Source organism: Gobius niger (genome assembly GCF_951799975.1).
Source record: "Gobius niger genome assembly, chromosome: 18".
In the NCBI taxonomy this organism is placed as follows: domain Eukaryota; kingdom Metazoa; phylum Chordata; class Actinopteri; order Gobiiformes; family Gobiidae; genus Gobius; species Gobius niger.
The window spans coordinates 20,722,076-20,736,006 of NC_136869.1; the positions used below are offsets into that span (position 1 = coordinate 20,722,076).

The 13,931-nt window shown below is 41.3% G+C and overlaps 1 protein-coding gene across 2 annotated transcripts in view; it reads left to right on the plus strand.

Moving 5' to 3' along the window:
- The window catches only part of kcnh2b (potassium voltage-gated channel, subfamily H (eag-related), member 2b), a 189,630-nt gene that overhangs the window by 157,607 nt on the left and 18,092 nt on the right, over positions 1 to 13,931 (plus strand). For both annotated transcript variants that reach the window (XM_079575907.1, XM_079575908.1), the window contains exons 7-8: positions 7,199 to 7,378; positions 13,153 to 13,256. In XM_079575907.1, the coding sequence (XP_079432033.1) occupies positions 7,199 to 7,378; positions 13,153 to 13,256 (284 nt within the window). The remainder of the gene's footprint in view (positions 1 to 7,198; positions 7,379 to 13,152; positions 13,257 to 13,931) is intronic.

Sequence of the window (13,931 nt, forward strand, 5' to 3'; positions counted from 1 at the left end):
ATTAGATCTGAAAGTAGAGTATTATAAGCGCTCTGTGTTTTGTCCCTCTCGTCCCGTAATCACAGTCGTGATTCTAAACAATCCTCACACTTTAGAAGGGATAGAACAAGGCAAACATCAAACACAGGCCTCTTGTGGCATGATAGTCAGATAAGAGGAGATACGAAGATCCCTAAGCACTGATGCTGCTGATGAAGATGAGAGAGGAAGGCAGCTGTGAGGAGAGAGAGGGCTACTGGGGGGGGGGGGGGGACTGTGCTTTGTTGTGTTCTAATGGGATGTGTCAGAGCGTCACTGAAAGGTCAGTGTGTGCACGGCGTGCGATGTGCACCATGGAAATGTGCATAGGACAGGATTCATATCAGAATATCAGGATTCATATCAGAATATCAGGATTCATATCAGAATATCAGGATATCAGAATATCAGGGTTCATATCAGAATATCAGGATTCATATCAGAATATCAGGGTTCATATCAGAATATCAGGGTTCATATCAGAATATCAGGGTTCATATCAGAATATCAGGATATCAGAATATCAGGATTCATATCAGAATATCAGGATTCATATCAGAATATCAGGATTCATATCAGAATATCAGGGTTCATATCAGAATATCAGGATTCATATCAGAATATCAGGATTCATATCAGAATATCAGGATATCAGAATATCAGGATTCATGTCAGAATATCAGGATTCATATCAGAATATCAGGATATCAGAATATCAGGATTCATGTCAGAATATCAGGATTCATATCAGAATATCAGGGTTCATATCAGAATATCAGGATTCATATCAGAGAGGAGACTCAGAACCCATTTTTTTGGAATGTAAACTGCACACGGATGCTCTCATTATGCTGGCTTATTTTCATCAGGCCAATAGTATTATTTGCCGTATTGTGGGTATAAAACCTTGCTTGCGTGTTGAATTCTGCAATTTGTGAGTGTTTTAAGTTCACAAACATGAGAATCCAACTTGTGCTGCTCGTCAATCGCGTGGCAGCATTACCATGAGTGGGCAGGTGTAACATTTGCCGACAAAAACAAGACATCAACATCTATCTTTTCAAGTTTTTGTACAGTATTATGTATATATATACACATACATGCTTCCATATATATATATATATATATATATATATATATATATATATATGGAAGCATGCGGTAATGTCATGAAAGCATGTTAAAATTTCATTAAAGCTACATACACAAACATTTGTGTATGTAGTGTAGTGTATGTAAACATATGGTTCTCACTGTAAATCTTCAGATATTTTCTAAACTAGAATACATACAATCAATATCATCAACTGGATTGGACCACTGATGAAGGGTGGGATTTCAGTCATTGATAGGGTGACCGAAATCCTGTCATTTAGCATCTACCCCTGAACTACATGCTCCAAGATAATATTTAACAGCTTTCCGTCTCCCCTATTGGGGCTGTCCTTTGCTGGCCCCGGGACCCAGTCAGGGTGACCCTTTCAGCCCCTCAGTTTTCTAATATCACGCAGACAGTTTTAGGTCAAACGGAGCCACGAGTCGGTCCTGAACCCCCTGTCCCATTCAGAGGCTGTGTGAGATTAAAGTGTCGGAGAGAGGGAAGAGGTTACAGGGGCTGACAGCCGAGGGAGGGGGGGGGGCATCAAATGGAATTGTCAATCCAACAGAAGACACGCAGAAACATGTCATGGCTATAGGCCTTTGCTGGACTTCCATGTATTTTGTTATTGTGTGTTTATGGATTTGTACTTTTAAATGAGTAGTAATTCTGTTTAGAACTTTTACTTCACTACATTTGAAAGTCAAATATAATATACTTTCTTCAACTTCTGCCGTTCAAAACAACCCCATGGTTCTATGATGTGTGTACTAGGGCTTAACGATATGGACAAAATTTCATATCTCGATATTCATGCAAGATATCTCGATGTTGATAACTATGGGTTAGGGGAAAACCAAGCATTTTTCTACAAAATAAAAACATAATAATAAAGAGTGCAGTTTTATTGATGAAAATCCATATCGTTTGTATTAGCGTTTTTCGATTTTAATGTTTTGAATGTTGATGTTTCGCCCTAGTTTGCTCTACAGAGGATTTGGATTCCTCTCCCGCTCTCTGGAGGCTGGTTTGTTACACTGTTCCACTGCACTTAAACTGCTGCGTGGTAAGCGTTCTTGCCTAACAGCACGAGGGTCCTGCGGTTTTCCCATCAAAAACCAAAGCATGCACATGGGTTCATTTTCTAGACAGGCTATTCGAAGATATTGTCCCAGAGCGCTGCACCGATTTTGAATAGAAGAGGCAAAATGTAGTCAGTCGTGGCTGTTGAAGGCCCTGAAGCTAGAAACAGTTGCACTAATCTGTGTGTATATTATTCCCAAAGTGTCCCAGACTGTGAGAGACTCTGATGTTGGGCTTATAAAAATAACATAAGAGTAGTTTATACCCGCTGTTTGCTGTTGATACCTTTTTAGCTTTTGGAGGATTCTCATGCAAATCCAGCCTGAGATGTTAGAACGCCCGACTTTACACAGCAGCATAACTTTGTTACTGTTTGCGCTTTGAAATTTGTCCTTGCGGGGCTTCTGTAGCTCAGTTTCAGGCGATAGGGGAGTTGATTGAAGATTATCACTTAGAAGAAAAGCAATGCACAGAGCTGCGGCTTCCACATTTTAAATGGCAAAATCCAAACCGTAATGCACTTGTATACGAGAAGGTGAAAGCATAAGAACTGGGATGTAACATGTTTTACATTTATCACTTTGGATTGGATACTATTTCATGATAGAGCCACACCGAGACAAGTAGTCTCAACCAACAATAGCTCTGCCATCTTTGTTTGTCTGTCTCACTTGTAAAGCGTCTTTGTGTTTCCTGAAAAGCGCTATATAAGACCTATGTATTATTATTATTATTATTATTAAACAATTCTTCTGTGGATATATATTTGAAAAGATTTCCCCCCACCTTTTTCATGGTGTTTTATTTTTTATAGAAAATAGGCTCCTTCAGGGGCTCCCCTGGTCTTGGGCCCCACGATAACTCAACTCGATAACCCCCCCCCCCCCCCCCCCCCGTTGACGGCCCTGTACACAGACAAAAAAGTAAGAGCAAAAAATGAAATTTAAAGAGAAGAATCTGACTTTCATTTTTTTCTCTGTACATGTTTTAGTAGAAGATAAAATAATGCAGCTGAAACACACAGATACAGCCCTTTGGATTATGCTACTTTTTATGCTGCTCGATAGGTCTTTTCGGTGCCCCCACCGTGCCCCCCTCTGTGCCCTCCAGTGCCTCCCTCTGGGAGACCAAACAATGTGTCCGTGAAGTTGGACGTGGCGGGCGCCGCTGGCATTTGCTCCTAACTCTGATGTATCTGCTGTCGTACGTTATGTTCCTCTGTGCGCTTTAGCATTGTCCCGTCTGTCTGCCCCTGTCCCATCTCGTCCAGGCTGATTCCACAGGACGCACCGGGACAATGTTTCTATCAGGCCCCTGACGCTGGTTTGTGCTACTTTTCAAATGGTTCGAGCTGAGCGTTTAGGGGGAGATTTAGTGCCTGATGATGTAAGTTTGATGTGTTTGTATAGATACATTTTAACAACTGTCTAACTTTGGCTGAAGAAAGACTTTGCTAAATAACTCTTTTGAGTTTTTTATCAATAATATAGTTTCGACCCCAGAGTCATGCTTAAAGTAGTTTTTGTTACACAGATCCAAACCAATCCACTTCATTTAGTTTAGTTTAGTTTATTTGAGCAATTTCAAGTTCCAAGTTGTTACAAAAGAAAAGAAACACAATAATGCCCAAAAGGGAGTAGGCTGAAGCAAACAATGCTTATTTATGCCTACCCCTTTAAACGTATTTACAAACTTTACAGCTGCCGTTCTTTTACTATTTACTTTTACTATTACTATTTACTATTTATGGAACATATTTCATTAAAATGCTATTAATATTATAAACAAACATTATATTACACAAAACTTAAACAGCATGATGCGTTATTTGTAGAAAAAGGTTTTTTGTTTTCAAGTTTGCTCTCTTTTTTGTAGAAGCTTTTTTGTTTTGTGAGAGTGAAGTATTGAAGTACTTGATGATATTAAGGACACATAATATCTAGTTATTGCAATACAAATCATTGACCCATGCACCCTGAAATGCGTTTTATTGTAGCAAAGCGGTGCATCTCAGCTGCTAATTTTCCTTTTTATAATGCTTCAGTCCACACTGCTGCCAGTAGAGGGCGGGACATCTAATCCAAGTGCTCTCAGTGAAACTCAAAGTGAAAATGTTAAAAATCACATGTGTTATTTTAAGATAATAATGTAAAACACTATTCTACAGGCATTTTCACTAACCAAACAGTTAAGAGGTCCTGAGTCCACAGTCCCTATACATCCCAAGAACCCCTGGACCCTCTGCTCGGCAGGACAGGGGCTCAATGACATCAGCCTTGTGTGACCTGTGTGTGCCTTACCTGACACCACTGTCAGCAAAACAATCTTTGTGTCTGAAGGCTGACACTTTTTACTGCTGACAATTCATACTTAAAGAAATATGCTAAACAATGAGCAGACTTTGGACGTTTACAGAGAAACAAGGAATCCCAGAGTTCTACAGCTATTGTTTATGATGCAAAGAGGAGCTCATGGAAGATGAAAGGAAGTGAGTTTATCTGGCTTTAAATTAGTGGTGGGATTGTGTGATCAGAATAAATATTTAAAGGTTAGCGCCAAATGCACATGTGCTTGTATTACATACGTCTACTACTACGTAACTACGTCACCAAAGTGTTTCAAATCTGACTGGAAAGTACTGTCTACTCTCCAGCGGGAGCAGAAACTGTCCCTCAGTTCTCCCAGGTCTCCCCTGTCCTGAAAGCACCAAGAACAGGGTAAGGTTCCTGCGCTGCGAAAATATGTCCCAAAGCACTTAAAGATTTACTCTGAAAATGAGTCTCCATCTTCAGCTCACATCCTCCACTGAACCCTGACGATCTACCGTAATCTTTTGAGTGGAGCCGCTTATACGGGAGCTCTGAGTCTGTGACCCCTGTGCTCTGAAGCTCCGCAGCTTATTCTGGCGAAGCTTTCCCCACCTAACCTTCCTTCCTATAATTACGGTTACATTCATTTATTCTGGACACAGTTTTCTAATCCTATATGCAGCGATATTTAAGGCCTTTAATTATTGTACAGAGTCACCGTTTGTCCTTGGATTGATTTGGGAAATTGTAACTTTAAGGGTCATTTCCTCAAAATGCTTTTCACCAGCTGTTTACCAGTCACTGTAAGATCGCTAAATGAGGAAAGAGAGACTAATTTCAAGAGTAAACAATCCCTCCCTTTCCCAGAAGGTCCAGACAGTCAATTATGTGTAATCTATTTCTAAAATATTTAAACTTTTAGATTTGTTAATTCATTTTTCATCCAGACAGTTGTTAATATCTGCCCGCCATACTGTAATCGCCATATCACTCCTCTGTCGTCCTGCACTCAATTGGGTCAACATTTGGTGCATGCGCTTATTTTGATCCCAGATACTTTTAATATTGCACTATTCACAAATCAAAAGCCAAGATATACTATCAATAACATGTCCCGATTTTAATCTTCAAACTCTAAACTTTCCTAAGAGTGTCTTGCTGGTTCATTCATGTCTCTGGCTGAACATCAGTCTGGCCACTAAGATAAATACTTCATTACCAAAGGCTTTGAAGTACTTCAATGTTCTGGACTGCGTTGAGTCAATAGGAGATAAACACTGGAGTTTTCTGAGGCCCATCTTTAATGAATCAGAGATATCTTCAATAAGAGCCACACAGCAGCTCAGTGAGCATGTTTAATGGATGGGGAGGATACGCCGCACTAATGAGAGGGCTTTATTTATATAACGGGGAAATAATTGTGATAAGAGAGTCTGTTTGAAAAGTGAAATCAAACTCGCTGGTTGTTTCGGTTAGTGTGGGAAGGTTCCAAGGCTGGGTTGCACAATCGTTTGTACTGAGTGATGGGTCTTATATGCCCAAAGCACAAAAGTATAGTGATATTCAGTCTGAAAGCATGCAAGCAAAAACTCTGGGGAGGAACGTGTCGGGGGAGAGGGAATCTTGGCGTTTTTGGAGGTTGAACCGGATCAAGCTTGTTCCATTACCTTTGTCATTGTAAGTCCTGCTGCTCCCTCCGAGGCCCAGCACACAGTGGGGCACATTAGACTCCATTCACATGTAATAATTATGAGAGCATGTGTACACGGTGGGTGTGCTAACAGTGCGGTATAGAGTCATGTATTATTGATATATTTAAGGAAACTGACTTCTCTTTGGTTATGAAACTGAAAAAGTTGTTAAAAAAACGTGTGAGGAGACGTGTGTTTGGTGTGAATTAAACCATCGGGGGCGTAGACGGCGGTTTGTGGAGGTCAGTGAAGCTAGTTTTAGGCAGTTGCGTTTGCTGAGTTGGTGCACTATGACTGTAAACTTTGCCGTTGACATTTGATACTTCTGTTTTCTTATATTCTGTGTTTATATTATGCCCCCCCCCCCCACACACACACACACACACACTTTTTTAGTTTTTATTATTCATTGCACCATATATTGTACATATGTAAGATAGCTAAGATATCCCTATTTTCGATTACTTGTTTGCACATTCTTTTTTGATTATTCTGACTATTTGCACCCCAGTGTTCAGAGTGTTGTAACCGTTGTGAGATCAATACACTTCTGTCTTATCTTATTGGTCTGATTGTGTGTGCTTTTCTTCAGCGTTTTTGAGTTGTGAAACTAAACTGGACTCCCTCGCACTAATTCTCTTACAAGTTTCACGATTTGATTGATGGAATCAACCTTTAAAGTAGAACTATGTGTCACAGTTGACAACCGCTACAAGTGCTTTCCAATTAATGCCAGGTGGAAAAAAAAATGTTTCCCTAGTGTTGCTTGCTCTGCTGTTTGGCTGTTTCTTGAGTTTGCTCAGGGTAAATCTGTTTACACTTGAATGAAAAGATCTGGAGCGGTTCAAAAGAGCCAGTCTTTGTCCTGAACATGGCATCATTGTTGCTGCTCGTTACCGAGAACGTGTCCGATTTTGCCCACCATCTGCTCACAGATATGCTCCTTCTATAGGTTCACATTGTGTTTTCTCACTGTTTGATGTATTCGTCTCCCATAGGTGCTGTCCCTGGGTGCAGACGTGTTACCAGAGTACAAGCTACAGGCCCCTAGGATCCACAAATGGACCGTCCTGCACTACAGTCCCTTCAAGGCGGTGTGGGACTGGCTCATCCTGCTGCTGGTCATCTACACTGCCATCCTGACGCCATACTCCGCCGCCTTCCTCCTCAACGAGACGGTAAGATTTCAAATGGATTTTGCTAACACCAAGTTTCTGTGGAAAAGTAGACTACTGATAACTGATTACACCTGTAAGACGGAACTGAATGACTTTATTTCAAGTGAATTAGTTTATAAATAAAAATGTTGCCTCAAATTGCGCTTGAAGTCACTGAAGGTAAATTTTAGGAACACGACCTGCTTTTCTGAACTGTCCAAAAATGTCAGTGTCTCCCAGCTTCTCAGTCACATAATATGGTTCTCATGTAGGTACTAGATAGAGGTGTATTTGTGTTCCAAACAGTGCAAGGATGAAGAACAGATAAGAGATGACGAGAAAGGCAGAGACTAAAAGCTTTTAGAGCCGCGAGAAAGACAGATACCGCATATACTGTACAAACATAAGTAATGTTTATCTATATGGCACCTTTCACAGACAGAGAAGTCACAAAGTGCTTCACAAAGTTACAATAGAAATACAAAGTACAGTCACATAACATGATGGTCATAAAACAACCCTTAATCCACTGGAATTAAAACGCTTTCTGAAACAAGTAGGTTCAGTTCGCTCTTAAAAACATCAATAGAATCAAGTAAGCGCAAGGAAAGGGGAAGATCGTTCCAGAGCGTTGGCGCGATCACCTGGAAGGAGCAATCTCCACTGGTCTTGAAATGGGTTTGAGGGACCATGAGCAGGTTCTGATCCTGAGACCTCAGTGAGAGGGGGTATAAGGACACAACAAGTCTCTAATGCAGGAGGGAGCCTGACCATGCAAGGCTCTGAAAGGCAGCACATACGTATACATATATGAACCTCCAGCAACAAAAATACATATGGATCCAGAGCAGGATGATCCCCTGGCATTAAGGTCTCAGTCTGGAGCCCCCCAGTATGTGTACAGTGTCATTTGGACCAAAAAAAAAAAAAGGAAATTATTAAAAATGTACGGTTCTGTTTATTGTCATGTGTGTAAAGAATCAAATGAAATGAAAATGTGATATATTTAGTTCCACCTATCTAAAATAAAAGTAGTGATTTGCCTCTTGCAAACACGGTCCAAGTACTTGATTTCATTACTGGAGTAAAAGTACAGCTACTATTGGTACAATTTTACTCCAATAAAAGTTGCTCATTCCAATTATATCTTAGAATAGTTAAGTATTCAGAGATGAAAGTACAAATGCAGATAAATCACAGCCACATAAATCACAGACAATTTGCACGGGATTGTGGGTGTGAACACTTTAGAGACAGGTCTTATAGACTGTCAGCCCTAATGCCAGTGCAAACCAATCGCCTGGACTCATCTAGTGCTGCCACAGTAGTGAGAGAAGCCGTTTATATAAAGCTAGAAACATTATCTGCCAGCTATAAAGAAGAAATTATTTGTTGCTGGTGTTTTCAGAGAATGTTTTCTAGCTCTTCAGAATGACACTGATGGAATATACAGTATACTCAAACATATATAAATGAAACAAAACACAACTCAAGGTTTTAATAATGGAGGAATATTATAACATGGTTAAAAAGTCAAAACGGTCTGTTTAGCTGAAAAGTGTTTCATTTATTGATTTTAAGACATGAAATGATCTCCTCCGGAGATGGCGGTGGGTTTAGCGTCGGGAAAGTCCAGACTTCGTGGACTTTCTAGTGAAGAGTGGAAAGTGCTTGACCCATTTTGGTTTGCTGAAGAATGGCTTCTTTGGACGTGGTTTCAAAAGCGTAAACAACCTTGAGAACAATGCCCGAAGCCTGTCTAACACTGATTTGGAGGCTTTCCCTTTCACTTCATCAATCTGGGCCTCTGTAGCTTCTCCATCCTGGAACTTTATGCCCTCCAAAATCTCGCTGCAGTCTATCGACAGTTCCTCCTTTGCTGCCTCTAAAACTGCCGCTAGCTCCAGGTCACCAATTTCTAAGAGTGCTCCAATAAAAGTGCTGTCTGCTACCTCAAAAGTGGCAGCCATATGTGGACTTGTCACTTTGCTGTTGGCGTCTTCTTCTTGAGACTGGCTCATTGTCCGTTGGAAAGGCTCCTCATTGCCTGGTTCTTCAGTAGTTTTAAGTTCACTTGATGTACTAGGTGACCCAATAATAATTTCTCCCAGTGATTTCCCTTGGCGCCTTGTGTATGATGGCCCCAAGCCTGCTGAGAGAAAAGAATATTCCTCATTTTGACTGAGATACCCAGATGAACTGGATGAGTCTTCAAAGTCACCAGAGAAACTACCTTTTCCCGTCTTGTTAATGTCTCTCCACTTACTTGTGTACAATGGCCCCAAGTCTGCTGAGAGAAAAGAACATTCCTCATTTTGATTGAGATACCCAGATGAACTGGATGAGTCTTCAAAGTCAATAGAGAAACTACTTTTTCCTGCTTCATTAATGTCTCTCCACTTGGTTACTTCATGGCTGCTAACAGTACCGTCAGCATTTTGGTGGGTTGCTAGTGTGCTCATTTTCTCGGGAACAAGCTCACTGGCTGGTTCTTCAGTAGTGTGAAGTCCACTTGGTTTGTAAAGTGACCCAATAATTATTTCCCCTGGAGATTTCTCTCGCCACCTGGCATTTCCTGCTTCATATGACAGTCCCATGCTTTCTTCTTCATCTGTACTGAGATATCCAGATGAGTTAGATGCCGCTATAAGACCACTAGAAAAATAACTTTTTTCACTTTCGCTAATGTCGCTACCCTCAGATGTGTTTTGGGAAGTTGCTGGGTTGCTTGCAGGGGTAGCTAATTTCGTAGCAGCACTGACCGCCTCTCTCTCTTGGGTAAACATCTCCACGATGTGCTCAAGGCCCTCTCTCTGCAGTGGTTCAAAGTCTGTCTCAGCAACACTCATATACTGAAGGGCCACCTCAGTGTAGCATTTACCTTGAGGCAAATGGCTCATAGTAATGAAGGGATGAAGCAGAGCTTCCACTGGCGTGATCCTCTTTTTTGCATTCATCTCGAACATTTTCTTGAGCAGATCATAGAAAGCTTCTTTGTCGCTGCACTCTATCTTCGTCTGAAACTCGAACGGCACCTTGATAAGCTCTTCCAGGGTTGTGGTCTCCCGGCCACTGTACATTTTGGGATCCTTGCCGGAAGAGTACTTGTACTCCTGTAGAGTCTTTAAGCGCCACTTTGAGTCCTCCTGAACAAAGTACTTACTGGTGTGTATGCCCTTGTTCAAAAGCTCATTTGCCGGTAGTCCAAGGATGTCCACAATCATTGTCAAGTTGTCAAACTCTGAGAGGCTTGTGAGATTGTGCCACCCCAGATACCACAGGATGAGGCAGCAGGCCAGGGCCCATACGTCCACTGCCTCGGACAGCGGCAGACCCAAGGTCACTTCAGGGGCGCGGTACCCAATGGGCTGCATTATGGTTCCTAACCTGACTTCGCTGATATGCCTGGCCACCCCAAAGTCGATCAGTTTTACCTTGAATGGCTGTTTGTCGTGATTGACCAGCATAATGTTGTCAGGCTTGATGTCTGTGTGCAACACGCCAACACTTTGCAGACCCAGCAAAGCCGTCAGGAGCTGCTTTGCCATCGGGCGGATTTCGTTCAGTGATAAAGAGAACTCCTGGTTCAAGAGATCGTGGACACTCTTATCCAGCATCTCAAAAGCCATGCACTGCTGGCCCTCGAACTCGAAGTGTTCGATAAATTCTACAATGTTGAAGATGTCAGGTTCCAGCTCTTTAATCAGACCTAACATCTGGACTTCCCTTCGGAAAGAGAGAGCGGTGTTTTCTTGTTGCTTAAGAACTTTCAAAGCCACAAGTTCCTTTGTAAATCGGTTGCAACCCTTTGCAACCTTACCAAAGCACCCCTCTCCAAGGACTTCCAGCATCTTGTATTTATGCTGGGGGCTTGGCTTCAGGTCCACTACTGGGACACAAGTAAGTTTTGTGTATGTAGACATATTGCCGTGGGTTATTCACGAGCGGAGGTTAAACGTGACTGTCTCGAACTGAGGGTGAGTCAAAGTATCCACAAAAGTGTGTATGCTTGAGATAGAACTCTCCAACATGGGTGGAGCTCTGATGTCGTGTTGTCTGTCACCATGGAGACGATTCCGTTCATTTGCATAAAGATAGTAATAGTGACAACGGATTAATAAACATACAAAGAAGTAAATTGAAGCTAATTACTGCAGAGAAAAGGAGGTGGGGGAAGGGGTCGCCTAAGTTATCAATTTAAAGTTTCCCATGACTGGCATTAATTAACATAAGACAAAATGTATGTGTTTATTGTATATGAAAATAAGTCAGATTATGCTCACAAATAGCCCAGTATATCTTAATATCTCAATAATGGCTGGAGACAGGAATTCTTGGTTTCATTTTGATGATATTTTATTTTTCAATGATTATTTTCAGAGGCGATTGTTGATCTCTTTTAATAAATCTCTTTTAACTAAATAAAATGTAAAAAAAACAACAACAACAAAAATTCTTCTAATCTAATAATTATTAAATCGAGCTAGGAGTTAGCGAAAAATCATTGTGAAATAAATTAAAAAAAAACATTAAAAGCAAGACTTTGGTGCCTGTAGGAGCAATGTTAAGTGGAGATGCTGTGACCCGTAAAAGTTTGAGTTCTCAAATAAACGAATGGACAGATTAGGCCGTTAATTCCATGTGCTATTCGCTATAAGCTTATTAATTAGGTCCTGTTTGTGTTCCCCTTCTACATGCATGTTCTCTGTTCTTCACGTGTGCTGTTCTGCTTTAGAGGACGCTCGAGTCTGCAGCCTCGCACCAAGTGAAGAAAATCTATCCATCACACTACGGCAGTGAAATAAAACAGATTTCAGCTTCACGTGCACATTAGATTTATAGCTCAATAAGTCTTAATGTTAGTCTTATTGTAAAACAGTGCAAATTCTCAGTCATCCAGGTACTTAATCCTATCTTCGAGATTTCAAAACGATGAATGGCACCAGGACGTTTCCATTTATTTGTCTCATTTGTTTAGAAATGACATCTGTTTAATTAAAAAAGTTGTGTAGGGGAAGACTCCCAGACCCCCACCAACCTGCTACACACAGCATTCAGGGTGTTTTTCTTTAACCACTGCTCATATCAATGTTGTTTCTTTACAAAAATGACAGATTGGAGTGAAAAGCAGGGAGAAACATTTATTATATTAACCTGCTGATTGCCACCCCCAATATTAGAACTGTTGTCGTTTGTAACCCCTACAAAGTACGTTTTCCCTTCAAACTACAGATAAATTGACCACACATGCTAAAAAAGGAAAGCCACAAAAAACACAGAACCCATTATGCACGTATGAATCTAATTCCGCATGTATACGTACTGTGCATTTTTCTTTCTGGGCATTCACTAATCTCATTACACTCACAAGTCTTTGCACACACAAATACATCTTATTTAGCATGCACAAATGTCTATATGCGCTAGCTGATCTTATAGCAGATGCCAAAACTTGATAGGTTTGTTATATCAGCTGTTTGAATTCCGACTCCGACTTGTGTGACTGCCGTTAGATCTTTGGGCAAGACTCTTCACCCATCTAAGCTTGCATCATGCGTATTATTAGTAGTCGTCATGGGAATCAGGGCTACATTCATGTTTCAACAAGAACACTTTTGAGCGTGTCCCACAAATACTGCAGCTCCGGGGCCCTTTTGAAGCTCCCCCTGTGTCTGTGTGTGTGTGTATGCAGATGAAGTTCAAAAAGCGCTAAAGCTAATCCCTGTGATATTGTGAGTATTTTTAGCCGGTGCGTGGCTAATTCCCCCCGCGCTGGGTGTTCTCTGTGTGCGCAGGAGGAGCAGAGCATGCAGAGCTGCGGGTACCACTGCTCCCCCCTCAACGTGGTGGACCTCATCGTGGACATCATGTTCATCATCGACATCCTCATCAACTTCAGGTCTGCTGCTCGAGGAGTACCCCGGGGTGGTACTGTCACCCCCATCAAAACCGAACGCTGTGTTCTGTTGAATATGCACATGCAAAACAGACCTGAACAGGGGCGTGTCTAAGGGAAGTTTAATTGAAAACAGCATATTTTCAAGTATTTTTAAGTATCCTGGTTTTGCCTGGTTTGAATGAATAAGCCAGTATCCATGTTAATAGAAACTTGGATCCTCTCACTGGGATATCCCCACAGTTTCCAGGACACTGTGCCACGTAAACGCAGTATCCTGGTTTCTCACCGGAGCCGACGTATTGAGCATGTGCGAACTTTCGAAACAGATACGGCAGGAGCAGAAACTTTCCTACAGCGACCGAATCTGGTAGCTAGGCTTTTAAAACAGTTTATATTGTAAAAATAAACAAAACATTGGCATAAACACACTCAATATGGATGCAAGTTAGCTATTATGCTAATTCTGGTACATTTCCATTGAGGCTTTCTGCTGCCGTGGTGATTAATGTGCTCTGTGCTTATGAAAATAAATAAATACAATAGACATCAGTGATAAAGTCTTCAAATGTGTTTCTTAAAAGCAACGTTTTTTGTGCAAATATATGTGTTCACTTAACATGCGTGTGCCTCTACGTGTACTATATGTCTGAGGGCTGTCCTGTGCTGTCTCTTCAG